Source organism: Phyllostomus hastatus, unplaced genomic scaffold (assembly GCF_019186645.2).
Source record: "Phyllostomus hastatus isolate PE091 unplaced genomic scaffold, TTU_PhHast_1.1 phas_scaffold_442, whole genome shotgun sequence".
NCBI classification, from domain to species: domain Eukaryota; kingdom Metazoa; phylum Chordata; class Mammalia; order Chiroptera; family Phyllostomidae; genus Phyllostomus; species Phyllostomus hastatus.
This window is the reverse complement of record NW_025334030.1, coordinates 4,208,639-4,233,616: the sequence shown is the minus strand read 5'-3', so window position 1 is coordinate 4,233,616 and position 24,978 is coordinate 4,208,639. Positions and strand designations below refer to the sequence as shown.

The 24,978-nt window shown below is 41.2% G+C and overlaps 1 protein-coding gene across 3 annotated transcripts in view; it reads right to left on the bottom strand.

Moving 5' to 3' along the window:
- The window catches only part of LOC123807079 (CREB binding protein), a 134,200-nt gene extending 128,282 nt beyond the window's left edge, over nucleotides 1-5,918 (bottom strand). The window contains exon 1 of one of the 3 annotated variants that reach the window (XM_045820564.1): nucleotides 5,545-5,918. In XM_045820564.1, coding sequence (XP_045676520.1) covers nucleotides 5,545-5,629 — 85 coding nt within the window. In that variant the 5' untranslated portion in view covers nucleotides 5,630-5,918. Of the gene's footprint in view, nucleotides 1-5,159; nucleotides 5,254-5,544 lie in introns of those variants that run through there. The other 2 variants (XM_045820563.1, XM_045820562.1) reach the window with 2 other exon arrangements.
- Nucleotides 5,919-24,978: the final 19,060 nt, after the last annotated feature.

Genomic DNA, 24,978 nt, shown 5'->3' with positions numbered 1-24,978 from the left:
TGCTCCCCACGCTTGAGGGTCAGCAGTAAAAGTAGCCCACAGTAGGTGCTCAAAACACCTGTGTTGCTGCTATTTGACAGATCTTGTCCTCGAAGTCATCAGAGACAACTAAGACTAGGACAACCCTGACAGCCCAGTGCTCCCAATGGATTTTCAGAGCATTAGTCCCACACTGTATTAGGGCCCCCCAGTGTGGCCCAGGGGCCAAACTGTAGTTATATTGGTACACAGCCACACCCATTGCTGTAGTATCATCCAGGGCTGCTCTCACTCTAAAATGGCAGCACTGAGTACATGTAACAGAGACCATAGGACCCACAAAGCCAAAAATATGTCCTCTGGCCCTAAAGCCAAAAATATGTCCGCTGGCCCTTTAAAGTTTGCCCAGCGATGTACAAGGAGGGACCCCCCTGCAAAAAACAGAATTTATTTATTTAAAAAACATGTATTTATTCTTACATGTTTAAACTTCAGTCACCTTCAAAGTACTCTCCATTTGATGCAATACTCCTATTGAGACTTTCTTCCCCTGCTCAAAACAGTAGATTTTGATGTCTTTTAGTGCTTCTGCCATTTTTTGTTTCACCTCTTCCCCATCAGCAAAACATTTCTCTTTGAAGACTTTTTTCATTAGAGGGAAACAAACAAAAAAAGTTGCTCCAGGCGAGATCAAGATTGGGTGAATAGGGAGGGTAGGGCATGTGGGTCATGCCATTTTTGGTCAAAAACTGCTGCACACTCAAGTGAGGTGTAGGCAGGTGCACTTGTAAATCACCCATCATGAAATGGGCAAAGGCAGTGAAAGAGTCTTCAAAAAAAAAAAAAAAATCACTGAAGCTGAATGCAGCCTCTCACAACAATGCCAGTTGGTACACGGATACAGATAGGTTCCTAGAACACTCACCTAGCAGGGGAAGCCTATACTACAAGGGACCTGCCCTCCAGAAGATAATTCTGTGGTTCTTTTGGGGGGGTCCCCCTTTATTAGATAAAAAAGGCTTGGGAATGGTGCAAACTACAGCCCCTCTCTCTAAGACTTACAGCCCATCAGTACGCAATGGTTCTGGAAAGGCCTGCACCTTAAGTTCCTTGCCTATTCCCAACCTCATCTGAGAAACACCTCTTCACATGGACTAGTTTCTTGGACTATAGTCAAAGTGCTGGTTTGAATAAGGTAAAGAGGCGGTGTCCTGACTAATGTTACCCTAAGAACTGAACTGGCTTAAAGCAAGCTTTCCTAATCTTGCTTTACACAAGAGGTACATTTCATCTTAACAAAGAAAAGCATACTTTAACAAAATCATTTTTAACTTTTATTTTCAAACACAATAAATAAAAATACAAAGTTGGCACTTATATAGCCCCAAGTAATAGCATACTCTGTCACACAACCCCAATGACACAAATCGGAGTGGTAAAAACACTGGCTAACAATCTAAGCATCCACTTGCTACAGGAGGATTACACTTCAGTCTCTTTATAACTCATTCTCAATTATGTTTAAGAATTACAGAATGAAATCCAAACATTAAACAGGAATGATTCTCAACCTTTTGATCAACTGCCGAAGCACCTTTGTGGGATTCATACTCATTCACCATCACCCCTGAGGAACTTCAAACAGAACTACTGTTCTCACCTCTGTTATTCGAAAGCCCCTACTTTTTTAACAGGTAAAAGCAAAGCAAAGTCATGACAAGTCCTAGCCCTAGAAGTCTCTACAAACTTGCTTTTCCTTACCTAGAACTTAGTTAAGAGATAAAATAAGTTGACTGATCCTCAATTATTCACTGCAATAACCATGAAGGTGAGACCACACAGTGTAAGCTTGGGCTGCCAGAACCAGAGGGGAGTTCCTGCCTGGAGGCCCTGGCAGGAAGAACACATTCCCCTACTCCCCCAGAGTGGCTACAAATGTTCCCCAAAGGGACTTCATTCACTTGCTGGAGTTAGGCGACTGAAAGTTGCTAACTATTACAATCTAGGTTTGTGATTCAAGCAAATTCCACGTTTATGGATATAGATTTTTTAAATAAATATACTATGTTGACCTATTTAATGATCTAGGTTTGGTTCAGGTTTTGACCCTCTGCTACTTTGGGCAGATTACCTCTCTCAAGTAGGGTTCCTCACCTAGAAGCAGCAAGAATAGTGTTTGCCCTTCCTACCTCATAGAATGCTGTGAGGACCAATCTGATGGAAAGAAAAGCATTCTGATATGTAAAGCACAGCACATTAAAAAAAAATGATCATTTTGTTGTAAAAGGTATTTTGGTTGACAGTCATATTTACCACAAGCTTTCTTTAAATACAGTTTTCTATTGCATTCACAGGGATTCATATTATAAAATGTAATCACAACTGCTTAGGAGCACTTATACAGATAAAATAAATATATCTATCTTCAATTTTTATAAGACAGTCTTATTAAACTTTTTAATAAAGTCTTTGTTATATGTAAATTTGGCCTCAAGCTGACAAAAAAAAAAAAAAGCCTACTGCTTGCCTGGATATTTATTTCTCCTACACTGTTAAATCATGTATCCCTGCTGTTGAAAGACTAATATGCTGTTATAATTTGGACATATTAAATAAAGAAGTTTCCAAAACACACAACTAACTACATACTGGTAACACAAAGTCCTCCTACTTCTTAGAAAGGGTGCCAAGTAAAGGAAGACTACAGTTGTAACAAAGTGTTTAATCCTTCAATGTAAAAGAAGAAAATGCTACTTCAACATCTGATACCATCAAATTCTGTGTCACTACTGAGCAGAGGTTTGGATGGGCTGGGAAGTACTGTTTTTCCTTCTTCCTCTTGCTGCCTTCCCTTGGGGTGAATTCCCTATTTATGCACCACCTCTGCAGCCTCTCCTCAGAAGCCTTTCCTGACCTCTCCTGCCTGTCTTAGGTGGCAAAGGCATTATCACCTAAAATGCTGCCTTACTTCAACTGTAGAGTGTTTTATGCACATCCACCCTCCTCCTCGACTGCAAGTGCCCATCAGGCAGCACTCTGGCTGGTAAGCTCCTCAATGGGCAGGGATTCTGTTCTTTTGGCCAACTGCCAGCCCCCAGACTCATCTAACAGACACCAATGGTTCCACAGACCAGTTCCCACAGACATGCACTGCATTGTGACAGTCCAAATGGCTCTCTCTTGTTTCTCAGGTCACCAAGGCCTCCTCCCAATCCCCCTAACCCCTCAACTCTGCCCATGCACAGAGATCCCCTCCCTCCACAGGAGTAGGGGAACACGCCTTGCTCCAGTTGGCCCTACTTTCTCTTAGAAGACTCAAATACACATTCCCTCACTAAAATAAGATTGAGTCTCTCAAGAATGTTACTCCCAGGTCTTCATACTTGTCATTCACACTTTCCCATCTAACCAAATGCCTTCACTCTTTTGATTGTATATAATGTTAAGTCCTTAGTTCTTTGCTTAATTTATGTCCTTAAGATCTGTCTTAAACTAGTAGTTACAGGAGACAAGGTTGTATCTTATTTAATATACTCAGCGATCCCTTCCTTGGCCACCCACACTAATGCACCCTTCCAAGATAATGTAATATGATCAATGTGTGAATTTTATTTTTTGGATTATTTAAATCAGAACTATTAAAAACTGACATCTTCGTTTCACATTTGGAAAAGTAAAAGAGCTGCCATACCTTACCAGGATCAAAACTGGAAAGCAAGAAGGGAAAAGTGGGCAAAAATTGAAAATCCTTTCTGATAAATTTCATTGTGATTATAGCAGCACACTAAACAGCTGACCATCTAAGTAACAGAGCTACTCTAAGGCCATCCTTTTGGCTCTATCTTGGAAAGAGCTAGATGTATATAGTAGGACAAGCCTTTTTGTTACGTTACTAATTTCTTCCTCTGTATAAAACAAGATCTACAATAACCTCATTCAACAATAGCAAAGCTGCAAAGCTATCCAAAAAGTTATCAGCCTCAGAGGACAAGCTTCAAAGCTGAACTTCCTGGTATGATCTACACTTCACACAAGTAAAGACTTTTCACTCAAACATGGCAAGATTAATGAAGCAAAGGAGATCTGTTCTGCAGTAAAAGGGCATTTAAATCACAGCAGTTTCTACATTTCTGTTCAGATAGTTGATTTTACAAAATTGAACTCTTTACAAACTGAACTCTTTAACAGTTTTTAGAAGTATTATTAGAGACTTTTATATTCCATGAGACTTATTTACTCCTCCCCACTGTTCAACAAGTTCCATTTTTAACTAGACGAGACTCTCCTTATAACAAATTTTTAAAAATTGTTTCTCTCACATCTACATTAACTAATACTCTAGGAATTGTATTAACACCAAAGCCACAAAATTCAGGTTTTGTTTCAACAGTAGAAAGAGATTTTTAAACCACTAGTACAATAGAAATATGCTGGTGGTCAGTCCCAGAAATATTTGCAGAAGCTGAACAGCTGTGTCTACTGCAAATCTGAAGGGACTGCCGCAGCAATGTAATTCAATTTGGACCCATTCATTATAAGCTGGTTTTCAGATGCTGTTACTGCACGACTGTACTGGAGAAATGCAAGCTGCACCAGCAACAGAACTGTTCCCGAGCAGCGACAAGTTTTTACTGCAGAAGAGAGCTCTAAAAGAGGAAATACAACTAGTTCATAATACTACCGTGAACCAGCCCAGAAGAACCCTGAATTATTTAATGAACAGACAACTAAAATACTACTTTTAAGCAACCGATATGATTATCTAAGAAAGTTTTCAAGGAAACTGTTTAATGAGAAAAAGATGATTTATTCAGCATCCTAAAAGAATTTTTTAGAAAAATCGTCATTTCTGCATTCCTTAACATAATCTGTACGCCTCTACACTAGAAAATCAACATGAGCTCAAGCAGCCCAAATGAACCTATTCAACTTTTTTTGAAGTTATACTTCTGTTAAACTAAACACACCATCGCAATTTTCAGAAGATCTTGCTAACGAAGTTTGGGGCTGTGAAACATGGAGTGATTTAGGCGACCAAACAAGAGTTTTCAAATATACTCCAAGAAACTTCTCAGTCGTAACTTACTTGCTGGCCACTGCGTTGTGAATGTCACCAATTCCGAAAACACTTGGGGTTCTCTTTCTGTTGCACTATTTCCTTCTCTAGCTATCAAACTTACCCTCTGCTGTCACCCCTCCAGAAAGCCACGCGTGTGTTGACACACGGCGGCAGGGGCATCTGCCACGCAAAATAAACATGCTTCACTTTACTTTTTCTCCCTGGAAGTACCACTCGGTTTCCACGCGAGGAGGGCTCACTAACTCCGGGAAACCCGAGTGCACCCGGGCATGAGCCCCCCACTCGGGCCCCACGACAGTCTCCCCACAAACTTCCCCTCTCCCGCGGGGCTCCGCGGGAAGAGCCTGCGCCGGCCGCCGCTTGGGAGGGGGGGTGGCTGCACAGGCCCACGGCCGAGTTCAGTTCTCCAGGGGGCACTCACCTTCGGGGGTGGGGTCTGACAGCGACCCCCGAGGCCCCTGCCCCCCGTCTCGCCCCCTCCTCACCTGTGCTGTCACTCGCCGAGAAGCCAGGCGAGCCGAGTTCGGCTCCTTTGGGGTTAGATGGTCCGTCCGGCAAGTTCTCGGCCATTTTCACCTGCTCGCGGAAACAGCCCCGAGAGCGGAGGTCGGCACCTGCCTTGGCTGGCTACGAGCGGAGAGGAGCGAGCGCGAGCGGCGAGCAGAGCGAACGCCGAGGGAGAGGGAGGGCGCAGGGCGCAGGGCGGGGTGGGGGAGGCGAAGGCCAATATCTGCCACAGCAACAGCAGCCCCCGCAATTCCCATGGCCTGCCCGGGCCGCTTAGGCAGTTCCCAGGAACCAGGTGCGGTTCCCAGGAATAAGGTGCGGTCGCCGCGCCGCCTCCTCGCTGCCCGCCCCCCGCCGCGCCCCACTTAATTAATTCGCCCGCGTCCGCCCCCGCCGCTGTAAGGAAAAACAATGCTCGAAGCGGAGCGTACGCCGGCCGGGCCCCTCTGTCTCTCTGGGGAGACTGCCCTGTCCTGGCAACTCACTTCCCTGCGGCTAACGTCAGGGGGACCCGAACGAGGTCTAGTCACTTTCCCTTGCCGGATGCCCCTGGTCTGCCTGCGAACTTGTGCAGATGAGAAAACAGGCAATAAGCGGCAGGGCTGGGATTCGAACAACCCTCACCCCTAAAGTGAAGTGAGGCGGATGTAAAACTCCTGAGTCCCTGTTCCCGAGCCCAAGGCGACAGGATCCTCCTCAGAGCTGACACCCTCACCTAGGGGAGGTGGTGGGCGCTGCCCCATCCTTGGCTGGGGCTCAGCCAGCTGCGCCGGGCCCAGAAGTCCCCTTACGTCGGGGTTTAGGGCCCCAACAACAATTTGGGAACTCCATAGGTGCTCCCGACCCGCTTCAAGGTCCCAGGGAGACCGGCCTGTGTGGCCACTTGCCCCAGGACAATACCACAAAAAACCTAAAGTGTTTGCATCTCAGTTTTAATCTGCTCCTCAAAACTTGCGGTCGCCTCATCCTGAAGTCCTTATCTGAAAGGTATCACCAACAACAAGGTTTCCTAAGCCAGAAACCTTTGAGTCAGCACGGACTCCTCCCTCCCTCTCCACCCACCATGAATTCAGTCTCCCCACGTCCTTTACCTGGGCAAATGTTGGGAATTGCCCTGACTGGTATCAGAAGCTGAAACCCCCGCCTAGGCTAAGGCTAAGGGAACGCCCTTGGAACCCTAAGCCAGCAAGGAGACAGAAGCTTATCTCCCTGGCAGGAATGCTGCTTCTGCTGCTTTATTCATAACTGAACCCCCCAAAGCTTGGTCGGTTAGCCAAAGACGGGTAAGATTCCCCACGGGGGAAACGACCTAAGACAGGCACGATCACTTTGGGAGGCCCCACCAAAAGAAGGACTTGGGGGGGGGGCTGCAGCAAGAGGGGGTGATGGACCCTCGCTCCTCGGCTTTGACACAGCCTGAGTTCTCAACGTCTGGGAGAAAATCCCCTTATCTCTTGGTTGCCTTAGTTCCCATGCTCCACCTAAGCCTGAAACAATGACAGGGTGGTGCAGCTCTGTGCTGAAAAGGGCGCATTCCCGGGTGATCAGGCCTAAGAAAGAACATGTAAATTACTGTGAAACCTTCTTTGTTTAGATTGCTCTCAGTTGAATGAGAGGGGTCCAAGGAGGAAGTTAGTTTGTTCCTCAAAGTCTTACAGCTCTTTTACCCCGACTCAAAATAGACCCTCAGACTTCCTTGTTTTCTATGGTTCCTTACTTCCCCCTAATGAGTACTGTACTTTACCTGAATTATTATGCAAAATGAGCCCAATAAAAGCAGGTATGGACGGTAAATTGGCGTGCTCCCCACTAGAGGGGGTGGCCATTCCGTCCCTACTTCCCCACAGAAACTAGTCTGTCTCTGTGCATGTTTTTTCTCAAGTGTTTTTTGGCGAGCCATCCACAGCGTGCCGTGATCACTGCTGGCCGGTGACCCACGCATCAGGCAAATGGCTCTTCCTCCCCATCCCAGTGCCCCAGAGTCGTCCAGCATCACCTGGTGACTGCGGTGAAAGCTTAGCACCTAATGTCTTTTGCTCTCCACATTTCTCCCCAGGGAGCACCACAGTTAACTTCCTGGGAAAAGAGGGAAAGAATTGTTTAAAACAAATAGCTACTGCTACACGTGGGGAAATAAATAAATTATATATATATATATGCTTTATTTTTCCTCTTTTTTAAATAATTTTTTTTGGATTTTATTTCTTCATTTTTAGAGAAAGTGGAAGAGAGGGAGAGAAACATCAATGTGTTTGAGAGTCATCCATTGTTTGCCTCTCACATGCCCCCAACGGGGTCGTGGCCCACAACCCAGGCAGGTATCCCAACCAGGAATCCAACCAGCGACCTCGGTTCACAGGCCAACACTCAATCCACTGGGCTACACCAGCCAGAGCTAACCTCCTTTAAAAAACATGTACAGTCAGTTTAAAATACAAGGAGAGGCAAAAAAATAGGTTTACAGTTGTGAATATGTGAATCATACAGTTTATTCTTATATTATTTATCAAGTTATTATTTTCCATATGAACAACTGTAAACCTACTTTTGCCCCACTCTGTGTGTGTATATATATGTATATATTTGTGTATGTGTATATACCTATATATCAGAAGAGATTGTTTTCCAGTGTCAAGACTGAGTGACCTTTTTACTTTTTGCTAATTACATTGCACAAAATCTTGTGCTGCCCCCACCCCTTTCTTGTGTCTGTCTCTTCAACTTTCCACCCCTCATTTCACCATCACCTCCTCACACCCACTAAGCCACCAGGAAATTCTCATCATTCAGGCCTTTTTATACAGGGTCTGACACAAATAACATCCCTTTTTTATGGGCTGATAATCTATACCAAGTCTTTTATTACAAAATCATAAGCATGTAATTCTTTAACATAACAATATCACACTCAAGCACACTATATGACATTTCAGGTGAAATGTTCAAATTGCTGTCCATCTCGTGCAAGACATTCACATACCCTACCAACTGCACTCAATGGCGTTACTTCTGCTGGACCCTGTACTCTTGCAAATGCTATTCTCTATGCTGAGAAAACATATGCCCGGCAAACCCCAACTCCAAGACCCAGTTCAGATGTCATCTACTCCAGGAAGCCCTCCTAGCCCACTTGAAGACTACCACAGCACTCCTGGAATACCTCTAGGAGGGCACATCTCACACTGTGTCATTACTTTTTTTATCCATCGAATATTCCCTGTGATTCTCTTGAGGTCACTGCCACTTTGCTCATCTTTTGGGCAATGAATAAAGAAATAAATTCCTATATATTCAAGGAGGCCAAATAGCAAGTCCTAGAAACCATAAACAGAAGTATGCAATAAGTCAATTTGCACAGCAAGGCAGGAAGTGTATAGAGTCACAGTGACACAGGGCTGGCAGCACCCTGTATCAGAATGTGGCATGTGTGTCCCTCTTACTATGAATTTGTGAGCTCCTTGAGGGCACAGACCATGTCTTAACTATAGTACAGTACCCTTTAAGAAGTAGGTTTGTAAAATTGGATGAATGAACACTGTCAGGTCCTCCTCACTCCTGGAGGCCTCCAGGCCCTATTAAGTGTGGGTCCCAGCCCAAGGCAGCTCCAGACTACTACCCCACAGATGGGACACGTCAGGTCACTGAGAAGCCTCAGCCAGGGCTTGCCTTGGTTCAGTAGTGTCACTATCTGGCCCTTGGAGCCCTCAGTAAATGGTTTGCACAGCCGTGTGCACATGAGCTCACACCTCCCCACCACCCCCCGCCCCATCAGTGGGCAGCTATGGCATGGGTCATGCTCCATTTTACAGAGGGGGAAACTGAGGGGACCCAGTCCCAATGACTCAGAGGTAAATGACCTGAACATATCAGGGCCAGGCCAAAAAACACAGGTCTTCAAACTCAAACCCCATGTTCCTCCTGCCTAACCATGCTGAACACTAAAACATACCTGCTCTGCAGTCCCTTTTTCTATCATATTTGTATCACTTGGATCAATTCTGATAGTTCCTGATATCTGCTTTTCTCTTTTCTATTTCTTTTCCCCTTGGTCTGATTCTCATTCAAGAACACTGTGCTCAGACATTGATGGGGGCATAGCAAGGAAGGAGGTATGGTTCCTGCCTGCATACACTTAGCTGGGGATCAAGGTCGACACAGATGAAAGGGATTCAACACTGCTGAGTGCCTCCTGTGTGCCGTGCCACTGCTGCATGCTGTACTCGGATCAGCATTTCCCACAATCCTGGAAGGAAATATCACTGTCCTTATTTTATAGATGAGAAAATAAGGCCCAGAGGAAAGCAAGTCATTCAGTCAGTAAGGGGCTCAACTGGGCTGCAAACCTAAGGCTAGCTGCTTTTTCCAGACCTCACCCTCTCCAGCCTCAGAGGTCAAAGAATCCTCAATTACAGAGTGCTTAGGGGCAGAGAGAATGAAGTGAAGAGGAACAAGAGGTAGAAATAAATCAGGAAATATTTCCTTGGACAAGTTTATTTGAATCCATCAGCTGATAAACATAATGTCTTATATCCACACAATGGAATATTATTCAGTCACACAAGGAATTTAGCATGTGCTAATACATGCTACAATGTGGATGAACCTTGAAAACGTTATGCTCAGGGAAAGAAGCCAGTCACCAAAGACCTTGTATGATTCCATTTATATGAAATGTCCAAAATAGGCAAACCCATAGAGGCAGAAAGTAGAGCAGCAGTTGCAATGGGCTGGGAGAGGCAGAAGATAGTGGATAGTAGCTAAAGGATATGGGGTTTCTGTTTGGGGTGATGAACCATTATAAAATTAATGGTGATGATAGCTGCATAACTCTGAACATAATAAAAACCATTGAAATGTACATTTTGAATGGGTGAATTTTATCTCAATAAAGCTTGTTTTTAACAGTTGATTTAGAAAGAAGGAAGAGAGACCAGGAATGACAGAGGGAGCCCCTGTCTTCCTGCCAGCAGAAGGAAACAAGTCAGGGGCCTAGCTGGGAGAGCACACAGGGATCTGCTTAGTGGCACAGAGGAAGGGTCCAGGAGGGGTGGATCTGATGTGATTGGGATTTCCCAACTTGGGGGCTGAGGGATGAATTGGCAGGTACAAAACAGAGACGGAGATTCACAGGCTAAACTGGTAAGAGAGGAAATCGAGAAGGGAGAGACTTTCCTAGAAAGCTCCAATTGCATAACCAGCCGCCTGCTGCCTTGGGCCCAGCGGACACCTTTCATTCAGTGGGCCTCAACTCTTTCCCCACACACCAGCTCCCCTTTACCCCAGGGCTCTGCATCCCATACACACCCCCTTCTCTCTTCTGTGGCCTAACTTCCCACCACTCTTCTCCTGAACCTTTAATCTCTTACCCCTCCCCCAGGGGCTTCTTCTCAATAAACAGTCTCCACAGTCAACCCTGACACACTGCTCCATCTTCTCCATTCCCAGCCAAGCTGCTTCCCCAAGTTGTCTACATTAGCCCAATTTGTTTCCTCTTTTCCCATTCATTGCTTTTATTTTTACTCATGAAAATCTCAAACAAGTTGTAGAAAATAATACATAGACACTTGTGTCTACATTGTTAAGGTAGGCAATGTTAATATTCTGTCACATTAACTTCAGATCTTTATTTTTCTTATTAAAGAAATAACATGTCTGAGACAGAGCTGAAGCCACCCCCGTTTTCCTGCCTTGCTTCCCAAAGTCGCCACTTTCCTGAAGTTCATGTATATCATTACCATATAGATGTGTATTTTTGTTAAGTCAAACTATATGAAACTGCCAATACTTGACTGGTTTTTATCCCATCCAACATAACCATTGCATGTTGTACAGACTCTCATTTCAATAAGTTAAAATAATGAGACAACTGGAAATTGAAACATTGACTGGTATGGAATGGTAAGAAATTATTGTTAATTTGATTAGGTATGATAATATCATTATATATATTATTGTTGGGAACCGCCCTGACTGGTATCAGAAGCTAAAACCCCCGCCTAGCTAAAGCTAAGGGAACGCCCTTGGAACCGTGAGCCAGCAAGGAGACAAAAGCTTATCTCCCTGGCAGGAATGCTGCTTCTGCTGCTTTATTCATGACTGAACCCCAAAAAGCTTGGTCGGTTAGCCAAAGACGGGTAAGATTCCCCACGGGGGAACGACCTAAGACAGGCACGATCACTTTGGGAGGCCTCCCCAAAAGAAGGACTTGGGGGGGGGGCTGCAGCAAAAGGGGGGTGATGGACCCTCGCTCCTCGGCTCTGACATAGCCTGAGTTCTCAGCGTCTGGGAGAAAACTTCCTTGTCTCTCGGTTGCCTTAGTTCCCTTGCTCCACCTAAGCCTGAAACAATGACAGGGTGGTGCAGCTCGGTACTGAGAAGTGCGGATTGCCCCAGGGTGATCAGGCCTAAGAAAGAATATGTAAATTACTGTGAAACCTCCTTTGTTTAGAATGCTCTCAGTTGAATGAGAAGGGTCTTAGGAGGAAGTTATTTTGTTCCTCAGTCTTACAGCTCTTTGACCCCCAACTCAATAGACCGGCAGAGTTCTTTGTTTTCTATAGTTCCTTACTAATGAGTACTGTACTTTACCTGAATTATTATGCAGAATGAGCCCAATAAAAGCAGGATGGACTGTAAATCGGCGTGCTCCCCACTAGGGGGGGTGGCCATTTCGTCCCTACTTCCCCACAGAAGCTAGTTTGTCTCTGTGCATGTGCATGTTTTTTCTCGCGTGTTTATCGTCGAGCCATCCACAGCGTTCCATGGTCACTGCTGGCCGGTGACCCACGCGCAACATATTATATATTATATATTATATATTTTCAAATAGGCCTTATATTTTAGAAGCATAGACTGAGGTATTTATAGATGGGATAATGTGATGCTTGGGAGGAGTAGATGGGAAAACAGATGAAACCGGACTGGCCAGGAATTGATGGTTATGAAACCTGAGTGATGGGCATATGAAGATTCACTGTATGATTGGGCATACTTTGTGTATTTTCAAACTCCCCACAACAACAAGTTTTGAAAATGTTGAAGTATGAGTCTTTCCCCCCACAAACATGATTTGGCTATTCATTTATTTATATTTTATTCTATCTTATAATGAAGTTTCATAGTTTTTTCCACAAGGTCCTACGCATCTTTGGCTGATCTGATAAGTTTGCTAAAGCTCTCTTATTAGTTCCAATACTAATAATTTTTCTCTAGAATCATTTGGATTTTCTATGTAGACAATCAGATGATCATGTGTTAAAAAATAAAAGAATGAAATTTTTGTTTCTTCTTTCCAATATTCATAATTTCCATTTCTTTGTCTTATTATATACTACTGGCTAGAATCTCTAGAATAATGTTGAATACAAATAGTAATGGATGCATCTATGTCTTATTACTGACTTGAGTAAGAATGAGGGTTTTTGTAGGTTTATTCATTCATTCCACAAATATTAATTGAGAACCTATGAGGTGCCAGGCACTGAACTAGGCACTTAAGATACAATGGTGAACAAAACAAAGGTCCCTGCCCTCACAGCCTTACATTCTAGCAGGCAGAGAGAGAAGATGAATGTAATCAATGAGTAAAGCTACAGTATATGTGAAAAGGTGATAAGTACTATGCAGAAAAGTAATACAGTAGGTTAAGGAGGATTCAGAGTATCAGTACAGAGACAGGTGCAGTTTTAAATATGGTGATAGAATCAGTCAATCTTTGCTTAGAAAATAATATTGGAGCAAAGACGTGAAGGTCGAAAGTTGTGGTGTGTGTGAATTTCTGGGAAAGAGCTCTCCAGGGGCAGGGCTCAGTTAGCTAGCATATGACCCTGCAGCACTAATGTCGTTGGCTGTTTGAAGATGAGAAAAAAGGCAAGTGAGGTTGGAGTGGCTGGGCAGGCAAGGGGGAAGGAGGTGAGGTGACAGAGGAAATGAATGAGGGTGGGAGCTGATGGTGGAGGTGTTGACTCTATTCTTGGATCTCCTCCTGTTTTTTGATTTTATTTTAAAAAATCTCATTCTGTATAGCATCTGACTTCAACAATATTTAGATCCTCTGGGGACCTTCAATCCAGAAATACTGTCCCTTTCCATTGTTCATTATCCCCTTAGGCTCCCCTTTTCCTTTTCTACCCAGCTTAAATTCCATGGTCAGCTGTCACAAACACTGTCCTGCACACACGCTCCCTCTTCCTCACTCACGTTATTGTACTTGTTTGATTGACAAAACCACCACCAGAGTAACTCTAGCCTCCTGCCCACTTTTCATTTGCACCTGAGTTGCACTTGGCTGGGAAAAAAATCATGCGACAGACTGGTTTTGCTTTAATTAGTGATCACAATCTTGAATGCATGCTTACTGCCACTGGGCAATCATACCGTAATCCCATAGTCTTTCACTCTCCCATTTTCCTCCCCTCAAAACTCTAACACCTCCTTCCCCATCCTTACCCTCAGCTGATGACTTCTTACCACTTTGTTGAGAAAATTTAACCCATTACACGAGAACTTCTTGGCACATATGCCCCGGGTCACATTCACCCACAAACTTGCATTAGTGCCTGTATACCTATCAGCCTTCTTGCTGGTGCTGATACCTAAAGTCAATTTCTCCACTTCTGAACTCTCAAGATCCATCTTCCTTTTTGCCTGCTCAAGTTCATATCTCCAAGAACTCTGACCTATGTCATCAATTTCCCCGTCCACTAGATCATTCCCTTCTGCATATAACTATGCTCTTATTTTTCCCATTTAAAAAAAGAAAGGGAAAACCCTTCTCTTAACCTCATTTTCCATCAGTTACTACCCAGGTCTCAGCTTCATTTTGCTGCAAAACTCCTCTTAAGAATTGTTCATACAAGTAGTCTCCTATTTCTTTCCTCCAATTTTCTTTCTTTAATTCCATGTACCCATCCCCCTTTCTATGTGGTTGTCCTTTTACTTCAACATGCATTAATAGATCTCATCTAATAATATTATTATTTAAATAGTCAATTGTTTTTATAGTGAATTAGAGAGAGAAACAAGATCTTTTACGTTTATCCTCTTGTTTACTATTTTCAGTGCTCTTCATTTCTTCCCGTAGATCTGGGTTCCCATTGAGAATCATTTGCTTGAAGCCTGAAGGATATCCTTTCAGCATTTCTTAACGTTTGCAGGTCTACTGGCAACAAAGTCCCTCAGCTTTTGTTGATTTGAAAATGAATTTCTTTCACAACTTTAATTTTTGAAGGGCATTTTTATGGATACACGATTTAGGGCTGGTGGGGTTTTTTTTCTTTCAGCACTTTAAAGATATCTTTGCATACTCTTGCATAGTACTTGGGCCTCCATTATTGCTAATAAGTCATTAAGCAGGCATTCAGAGTGCTGTTTCCAAGTATGTAATGTGTCTTTGTTGTCTTGATGTTTTAAAGATTTTTAGATTTATCGTTGGCGTTCGGCAGTGTGACTATAATGAGCTAGGTGTAGTTCTCCAGTCATTTATTTCTGCTTGGGATAAATATAAATTTATTCTTGTAAAATGATGTTTGTCATCAAACCTGGAAAATTTTCCACTATTATTTTCTTAATTTTTTCTGCCTCTATATGATTCTGTCCTATTTCTGGGATTCCAATTATATGGATGTTCAATTGCTTGATATTGTTCCGGAAGCTTTGTTCATTTTTCTTCAATCTTTTTCTCTCTGTTATTCAGAGTGAATAATTTCTGTGATGTGTCTTCAAGTTTACTCACCCTTCTGCCATATTATACCTGCCACTTCAGTTATTTTATTTCTCAGTTCTAAAACCTCCATTTGGTTCTCTTTTATATTTTCAATTTCTCTGGTGAAATTCTTTATCGGTTCACTCTTAAAGTCCATATTTTCTTTTAATTCATTGAACTCATTTTTCTTTAAAAATATATGCATAATGGCTGCTTGAAAATATTTGCCTGAGCCCTGGCTGGTGTGGCTTAGTTGGCTGGAGCATCATCCTGTAGACTGAGCAGTTGCATGTTTGATTCCTAGTTAGAACACACACCCAGGTTGCAGGTTTGATCCCCAATCAGGCATGTATGAGAAGTGAACCAGTCAATGTTCTGTCTCACATTGATGTTTCTCTTTCTCTCTATCTCTCTCTAAAAGCAATGAGAAAATGTCATTGGCCTGGCTGGCGTGGCTCAGTGGATTGAGCGTGGGCTGGGAACCAAAGTGTCCCAGTTTCGATTCCCAGCTAGGGTACATTCCTGGGTTGCAGGCTATAAACCCCAGCAACCGTACATTGATGTTTCTCTCTCTCCCCCTCAACCCTCTCTCTCTCTCTCTCCCCCTCCCTTCCCTCCCTAAAAATAAATAAATAAAATCTTAAAAACAAAAAAAAGAAAATGTCATTGGGTGAGGATAGAAGAAAATTTGTCTGCTAAGCTCAATGCCTGGGCTATCTTTTGTTTAGTTCCTATTGACTACTTTTTTCCTTCACTTTGGATCATGTTTTCGTGTGTGTGTGTGTGTGTGTGTGTGTAGCAATTTTTGATTGAAGAATAGATATTGTTTTAACACATTGTAGAGATGATGGATTTTGTTATTTTCCTCTGAAAAGTATTTATTCTTATTCTATCAGACAGTTCTACTACTGGCTGATCACTTGAGCTTCTATAGGCTTGTTTTCATACTTGTTAATGTAGATTTGTAGAAGAAACTCAGGCATTTTTCTAGCCCCTCTGACCTGATAGCACTCAGCCTTCAAACTCTGCCTCTGCTGTGGGTCTTTTTGTGGTTTCGTGTTATATTTTGTTAGAATGAGTCTAGAATACCATCTTATTCTAGGCCAGAGTTTGTCAAACTACAACCTGTGGGTCAAATTCTCCCATCTTCACCTGTTTTTTGTTAATTAAGTTTTATTGGAGCACAACTGTATCCATTCATTACACAATGTCTGTGCCTGCTTTCACACTACAACAGCACAGTTGAGGAGCTGTAGCAGAGATCAGATAGCCCACAAAGCTTAAAATGTTCAATATCTTCCCCTTTTCAGAAGAAGTTTGCTAATACCTGCTCTAGGGCATGGTTCTTCCTGCTAAGGCCTATGTCTCAGCTGGATGCCAGGAGTCTTGATGGGATGTAAATGTGCTCTCTCTACCCTAGCAGGACCAGAACTCCAGTGCTGCAGCTCTGCTTTCCCTCCAGCACTCCTTGACCCTCCTGTTTGGAACAGCCACGCTCTAGTAAGCCTGGGGTAATTTCACCCTGCACAGGTACAGCCCAGTCACCAGTCACGGACTCATTGGGAACCACCCCCAAGACTTATGAGACCCCCTCTCTCCAGAGCTTCCTCCTCTCCAGGGCTTCACTCCACAGAGTTCAGCTACTTCAGATCTGCTGAGCCCTAATTTCTGTTTCCTCATTTTAGTGTGGTCATTATGCTTTTTTAGAATCCATCTCTTTGACTAGATTGAGAAATGGTCCTGAGGCAGAGAGCTGGGCAATTGTGGGGCTCACTCATGAATTTCCCTTCCCTGAGGGATCATAGTCTTGCCCGGCCTGATGTACACTACCTGAAAACAGTTGTCTCATATATTACTCCAGTTTTACAGTCAGTTATGTTTGCAGGGCTAGTCCAATAAACACTTATTTTATCACGGCAGGAGGCAGAGCTCCACATTTTTTCTTAAACCAAGATGGGCTTTCATACCCACCATTCTACTGAAAACTGTACTTGTCAAGGACATCAGTGACTTCAAAGCTGTCAAATGAAATAGTTAATCCTCAGTTCTCATCTTTCTTAGCCTTTCTTGTCATTAACAGCTAACGACTCCCTCCTTACTTTCTTTACTTAGCCCTAAGGACACCACGCTATCTTAGTTCTCTTCATAGCTTTACTGGTCTCTCCTTCTCAGTCTCCTTTGCTGGTTCTTCCTCTTCTGAGTTTTCAATAGAATGCCATAGGTCTCAGCCCTTTTCCTTGGATTTCTTCTCTATCTTCACTTAGTCTTGGTAGTTTTATCTGGTCTCATGACTTTAAATACAACCTAAATGCCCATGACTTCCAAATTAGTGTCTTTCTCTCAAACATCTTTCCTGAACTCCAGATAGAGCTAAAATAGATATCTCAAAATTAACAAATTCCACAACTGACCTCCTGATACTCCCTCTACAAGACCTGTTCCACCCCACGTCTTTTCCTTCTTGGTTGATTGCTACACAGTTTCTCCAGTTGCTTAGGCCAAAAAATGTGTAGACATTCTTGATACTTCTATTTCTCTCACCCCACATTCAACTCATTTAAAAAACAAAAAACAAAAAAAACCTCTACGCTCTACCTCAGAAACATATCCAAAATTCAACTCCTCTGCATCATTTTGTTACTACCTCTCTAGTTCAAGTCACTACCATCTCTTGCTTAGATTATTGCAATACTCTCCTAACTGGTCTTTCTTCTGCCTTGCTCTTTTACGGTCTATAATCAACACAATGTTCACAAAAACATAAATCAGATCATGACACTCCTCTCTTGAAACTATCCATGGCTCTCCCATTTTTACAATCACTCATTCTTTCATTTTAAAAATATTGATTGTGATTCTTCTATGGGTCAGGCACTGTTCTAGGAACTTGTAATACATCAGTGAACAAAAGAGCAAAACATTCTTATCCCTATAGAGACATTTTAGTATAGAGTATAGCTAATAAATAATTAACATAAAAAATTCTACAGTGGCTACGGAGGAAAGATACACAGCATGGTTAAAACAAGTTTGGGGATGTGAGGCAAGGGAAATTTTTAAATAATACTGTCATTGAGAAAGAGATATTTGACCAGAGACCAGGAGGAGGACAGCTGTGAGGGCTCCTGGAGGAATGGACTTCTAGGCAGAAGAAACAGATGAACAAAGTTCAAAGGCAATAGCAGACCAGACATGTTCCAGAAACAGCAAAAAGACAAATGGCTGGGAAGAAGTGAGTGAGTGAGAAAGAGTGGTAGAAGATGAGGTTGGAGACATAACAGTGGGCCTTGTAGTGTCTTGTGGGCCATTTTAAGGACTTTGGCTTTTACTCTGGGTGAGATGGGAGCCACTGGAACATTCCAACGTTGAGGAATAAGGCAATCTGAATAAAGTTTTAAAAGGATCCCTTTATTTGAAAATTACATATTAGATAAGTTATTTGTATCTGGAATATATAAAGATCTATTACAACTCCATATTAAAAAAATAAATAACCCAAATTTAAAATGGGCAAAGGATTTAGACAGGTCTTCAAAGAGCATATACAAATGATCAATAAGCACATGAAAAGAGCTTATATTTTTTAAAAAGGTCTAAAATCAATTATCTAAGTTTACATGATTAGTGACTAGAAACAAAAGAGCCAATTAATACCAAAATAAGCAGAAAGAGGGAAATAAAGACAAGAGTGGAAGTCAGTGAAAGAAAATGGAAAAGCAACAGGGAAAATCAATGACACTAAGAAGCTGGTTTTTTTTGGAAATATTAGTAAAATTGATAAATTTTAGGAAAAAAGGTAAAAACTTCCACTATCAGAAATTAAAGAGCAGAAATCATGCCTACTTTGGTGGGAATTCTAGGTAATAAGAGAATAAATATATTGAATAACTTTATGGCAACACATCCAAAAACTTAGAGGATATGGATGAATTTCTTGACACAAACTACCACAATACCTTGATTTCAGACTTCTGGCCTCCAGAACTATAAGAAAATAAATTTCTATTGTTTTAAGTCATCAAGTTTGTGGTAATTGTTATGGTAGCCTCAGGACACTAATACACTGACAAAAACAAAAAACAAAAAACTGTGATCATCCTTTTTGAATCAACCCTTCCCTCCAAAATTTGACAAAATACAAAACCAATTCATGATTTTAAAAAAAGACAAAAATAGACCTGGCTGGTGTAGCTCAGTGGATTGAGCGTGGACCTGTGAACCAAAGAGTCACTGGTTTGATTTCCAGTCAGGGCACATGCTTCAGTTGTGGGCCAGGTCCCTGGTTGGGGGTGCATGAGAGGCAACCACACATTGATGTTTCTCTCCCTCTCTTTCTCCCTCCCTTCCCCTCTCTATAAAAATCAATAAATAAAAATATTTTTAAAAAAGAGACAAAAATAGCTCTCAGCAAATAGAATAGAAATAGAAGGGAACTTTTTAACCCTGATAAGAGCCATCTACACCAAACCTACAGCTAATATCCCATTTAGAGGAGAAAGATTCAACTATTTCCCCCTAAGATTAGAAACAAGGCAAGTTTCACACATCTTGTTTAACATTTTAATGGAGGTCCTATCCAGTGCAACAACACATGGACAGGAAATAAAATGAATACAGATAGTAAAGGAAGAAGTAAAAGTATCTTTATTCACAGGTGACATAATTGTCCCTGTGTAAAACCCTAAGTATTCTAGAAAAAAATTCTAAAACTAATATGTGAGTTTATCAAGGTCACAGGATACAGGTCAATATACTATAACAATCAACAGCATTTCTATACACTAGTAACAAAAAATTGGAAATTTACATTAGTTAATAATCTAAAATAGCATAAAATATAAAATATTTAGTTATAAATTTAACAAAAGATGAGTAAAACCTGTACCCTATAAATGGCAAAATATTTCTGAAAATTAGAGACCCAATGAATGAGAAGAGATACTGTTGTGGTCTAAATGTGTCTCTCTCAAAGTCAATCCTAAGCCTCAATATGATGGTATTAGAAGTGAGGGCTTTTGGGGGCCCTCTCCTCTGTGTGGGGATATAGTGGAAGTCTATGACAGAGAAGAGAGTCCTTGCCTGACCATAATGACACCGTGATCTTTGACTTCCCATCTCCAGAGCTGAGAAATAAATTGCTCTTGTTTGTAAGCCACTCAGTCTGTGGTATTATATTATAGCAGCCCAGGTAAACTAATACAACTACCATATTTCTTGAGAATTGGAAGACTCACCCTGGCTGGGTAGCTCAGGTGATTAGAGCATCATCCCAATACACCAAGGTTGTGGGTTTGATCCCTAGTCATGGCACATACATGAAACAACCAATGAATGAATAAATAAGTAGAACAAATCAATCTCTCTCTCTCTCTCTCTCAAATCAATTTAAAAAAGAATTAGAAGACTCAATATTAATATGTCAATTTCTCCAAAATTGATATATGGATTCAATGCAATCCCAATAAAAATCTCATCAGGCCTTTTTATTTTATTTAATTAATTTATTTTTTGACTTTTCTGGGAATTTTAGGTAATAAGTAGCATAAATGGTAGGTACAAAATAGACAGGGGAGGTTAAGAATAGTATAGACAATGTGGAAGCCAAAGAACGTATGTGGATGACCCATGGACATGAGCTAAGAGGGGTGAATGCAGGTGGGAGGGAGGGGGTGCAGAGCAGAGAGGAATAAAGGGGGAAAATGGGACAACTGTAATAGCAGAATCGATAAACTATATATTTCTTAAAAAGGCAAGGAAGGGATAGCAGCATTCATCAGGCCTTTTTAAAAGAAACTCACAAGCTGACTAAAAAAATGTATATGGGAAAGTCAAGGACCTAGAAGCACCAGAGGTCATTCTGGCAACTGCAGAAGTGATTAAAGGGGTAAGACCAGAAGTAGGAAAGCCAGTTTATTGCTGAATAACCCAGCTGGTAATTGCAGCAACAGTGGCAATAAAGATGAAGAAAAATGTGTAGTTTTGAGAGAGATTAAGGAGATAAAGACCAAGAGGTTTTAGAGAGTAAGTGTTGGAATGAGGGGACCAAGAATGACTCCCAGCCCTGGCCAAAGTGGCTCTGTTGAAAGTGTCCTTCATGTACTAAAAGGTTGCAGTTTCCATTCCTGGTCAGGACACACTTAGGTTGTGGGTTTGATCCCTGGTCAAGGTGCACACGAAAGGCAACCAATCAATGATGTTTTCTCTTCCCTTCCCCCCACCTTTCTCTCCCACCCCCACCTCGACCCTGGGTCTCCTTCCCTCTTCTCTAAAAGCAATGAAAAAAATGTCCTTGGGTGAGGACTGAAAAAAAAAAAAAAGAATGAGTCCTAGATTTCTGATATGGGAAACTGGGTGGATGGTGGGGATACTCATTGTGATTGGGGACACAAGAAAACTAATTTTGAGAGGAGATAGGATAATGTTAGTTTAGGATATGAGAAAAGATTCTTTGACATAACCAAAAGGACACGTCCAACAGCTGCATTTCTAGGAGTTGCTCTGGACTGAAGGTGCACATTTAGGAGTTACCAGCAAAGAGATGGCAACTGAAAACAGAAGTGGATGAAACACCCTAGGCAGTGTGTAAGAACAGGGGCCTACGGTCAACCCACTGAAGTGTTCTAAGCATGAGGAGATGAGCTGGATGGGGATAAGAATATTGGGAAAAACTGGTTTGGAAGTTACTGCTTTAGTTTTGTTGCTGCTCTGGTGGTTTAGACCAAGGCAGAGGAACTAAAAGTAGAAATACTTGGACTAATTCAGTGACTTCTATTCAGGTATGGGAAGGAACTTCTATTGGATCAACACTTCTATAGCTTGCAACTGCAAATTCTGGACCAAACATTGAAAAACAACTACGAAAACGTCTCAGAGAGAAACCAAAGGTAACACTGGAGGGGCATTAACACTTGAAAGAATGAAACTGCTTATATGTTTCACATTTTTCATGGTTTCTAACCTAAGGGAAGGCTGCAGTAATTGCCACTCCAGATGGCTAAAACTCTGGTAAAAAAAACTCTACAGCTTTCTTAATCAAAAGTTATATAGGTAACCTGTAAAGAAAGGACTAAAAATTTAAGATGTTCTAAAAAAATAAAGAAAAAGAAAACTCATAGCTTTATTGGTTTGAAGAACCAGAGGACAATTTGTGACAAGTACAGCTGCTGGAAGGGAAGGAGGGAAAACCTGGAAAGAACAGAAACAGAGGTGGAATACTCCAAATTCTGTGGATAAATTTTGCCCTAATCTCTGGTTGATTCACGAACAATGCATGCATATAGTACTAAGCCAGGGCTAAAAGAACTGACTTGAGATTTCAACTCCTGCCCATTTTGGCAAAGACAGATTTTGTAAACTGAGTCCAACCCAGTTAAATGCCTGCTAAAAAAATAATCAACATTCTTAGCAGAAGAATAACAGGATTCAAGTCTCTGAAACCTATCATTCACAATTCAATTTTATTAGACACACAAGGACTTATAAAAATGTGTTCTACTCTCAAGAGAAAAGACAATCAATGTAGATTAACCTATGATAAACAAGACATCAGAATTAGCAGACAAGGATTTTACAGCAGTTATAATTTGTATTGGCACCCTAGGACTGTCATAACAAAATACCACAGACTGGATGGCCTAAATTACAGAAATATATTTTCTCACAGTTCTAGAAGCAGGGAATCCATAATTAAGGTGCCAGCAGGATTGGTTTCTCCCAAGGCCTCTGTATTTGGGTGCAGATGGCCACCTTCTCTCTGTGTCCTCACATGGCCTTTCCTCTGTACATATGCATATCCTTGAAATCTCTTTCTCTTTTTATAAGGACATTAGTTAGGTGGGATTAGGGCTCTACCATTATAATTTCATTTATAATGAAATTTAAAGATCTGTTTAAAGATCCAGTATCTAAACACAGTCACATTGGGGGTTAGGGCTTTAATATGTAAGTGTGGGGAGTGCTCAATTTAGTCTATTACATAACTGTTCAAGGATATTTTATACATATATCTTTAAAAGACAATAGATAAATAGATAGATAGATAGGTAGATAGATAGATACACACATACACATACTTAGAATATAGAATACCTCAGGAAAGAGGACAGAAACAGAAACCAATGAAAAGAACTAAATGGAAATCTAGAAAAATATATCTTTAATAAAAAAATTCATTGGATGAATTAATAGCAGGTTAGACATTATAGAAGAAAAGATCAGTGAACTAGAAGCCAGGGCAACAAAACTATTCAAACTGAAGTTTATAGAGAAGGGAAAAAGCATGAAAAAAAATAGCCTCACTGACTTGTAGCATAAGACCAAATGGTTTTAACATACTAGTAATTAGAGTCCTAGAAGGAGAGGAGAGAGGAAATGGATAGAAAAGAAAATTGAAGAAATAGTGAATGGAATTTCCCCATGTTTGGTGACATATACTTACAGATTCAAGAAACTCAGAAAACTCCAAGCTACGTAAACACAAACAAAACTACATCCGGGCACTTTATAGAAAACCAAAGAGAAAGAGACAGTCCTGAAAGCAGACAAAAGAAAAGTGACATTAGAGATAGGAAAACAAGGATCTAGATTTAGAAACAGTGGAGGCCGAAGCACAATAGAACAACATCTTTAACATTTTAAGAGGAAAAAAAAAATCAGTCAACCCAAAATTTGTATCCAGGGCAAACTTTCCTTCAATATTTAAGGTAAAAAGACATTTTCAAATAAAATTAAGAGAATCTATTGTCAGCCAACCTTTGCTACAGAAATGCAAAAGGAAGTTCTTTGTATAAAGACTGAACAGAATTATAGTACCTGGAAATTAAATTTTCAAGGAAGAAACAAACAACATTGAAAAGGTAAATATGGGGGTAAAAGTAAAATAATATTTTGTCTTGTTAATTTTGTTAAAATACATATAACTGTTTAAAGCAAAAGAATTGGAATGTAAAGTTTACAATGGACATAGATATAAGATACATGACAACTACAGCATAAAGGATGTGGGAGGGAGTAAATAGATCTGTAGAGTCATAAGGTTTCTATATTTCTGGTGCAGTAGTATAACACTGACCCTAAGTAGACTGGGGAAAATTAAGGATGTATATTGGAATCCCTAGAGCAATTAAGAGCAATTACTAAAGAAGTATTGCATAAAAATATGGCTGAAAATATTCTATTAGTGCAAACAAAGGCAGAAAGAAGGAACACTAGAACAAAAATAAAGAGGACAAACAGCAACCAAATGGTAAGATGGTAAACCTAAATCCAACCACAGAGATAATTACATGTCAATGAGCTCAGTGCTTTGATTAGAAGGCAAAAATTATTAGAATGAATTTTTTAAAAAGCAAAACACACTGCTGTTTATGAATGGTTGACTTTAAATAAAAAGACACTAGTTGAAAGTAAATGAATAGAGCCTGGCAGGGCAGCTTAGTTGGTTAGAGTGTCACCTAATATGCCAAGGCTGTGGGTTCGATCTCTGGGCAGGGCACATACAAGAATCAACCAATGAATGCATAAATAAGTGGAACAACAAGTTGATGTTTCTTTCTCTCTCTAAAATTAATTTACAAATAATTGGATGGAAGAAGATATATCATACAAGCAGTAGACATAGGCTGCAGTAGTTATATTAATGTCAGCTAAAATAGACTTCAAGACACAAATTATTACCAGAAAAAAAGAGGAATATTTTGTAATGATTAAT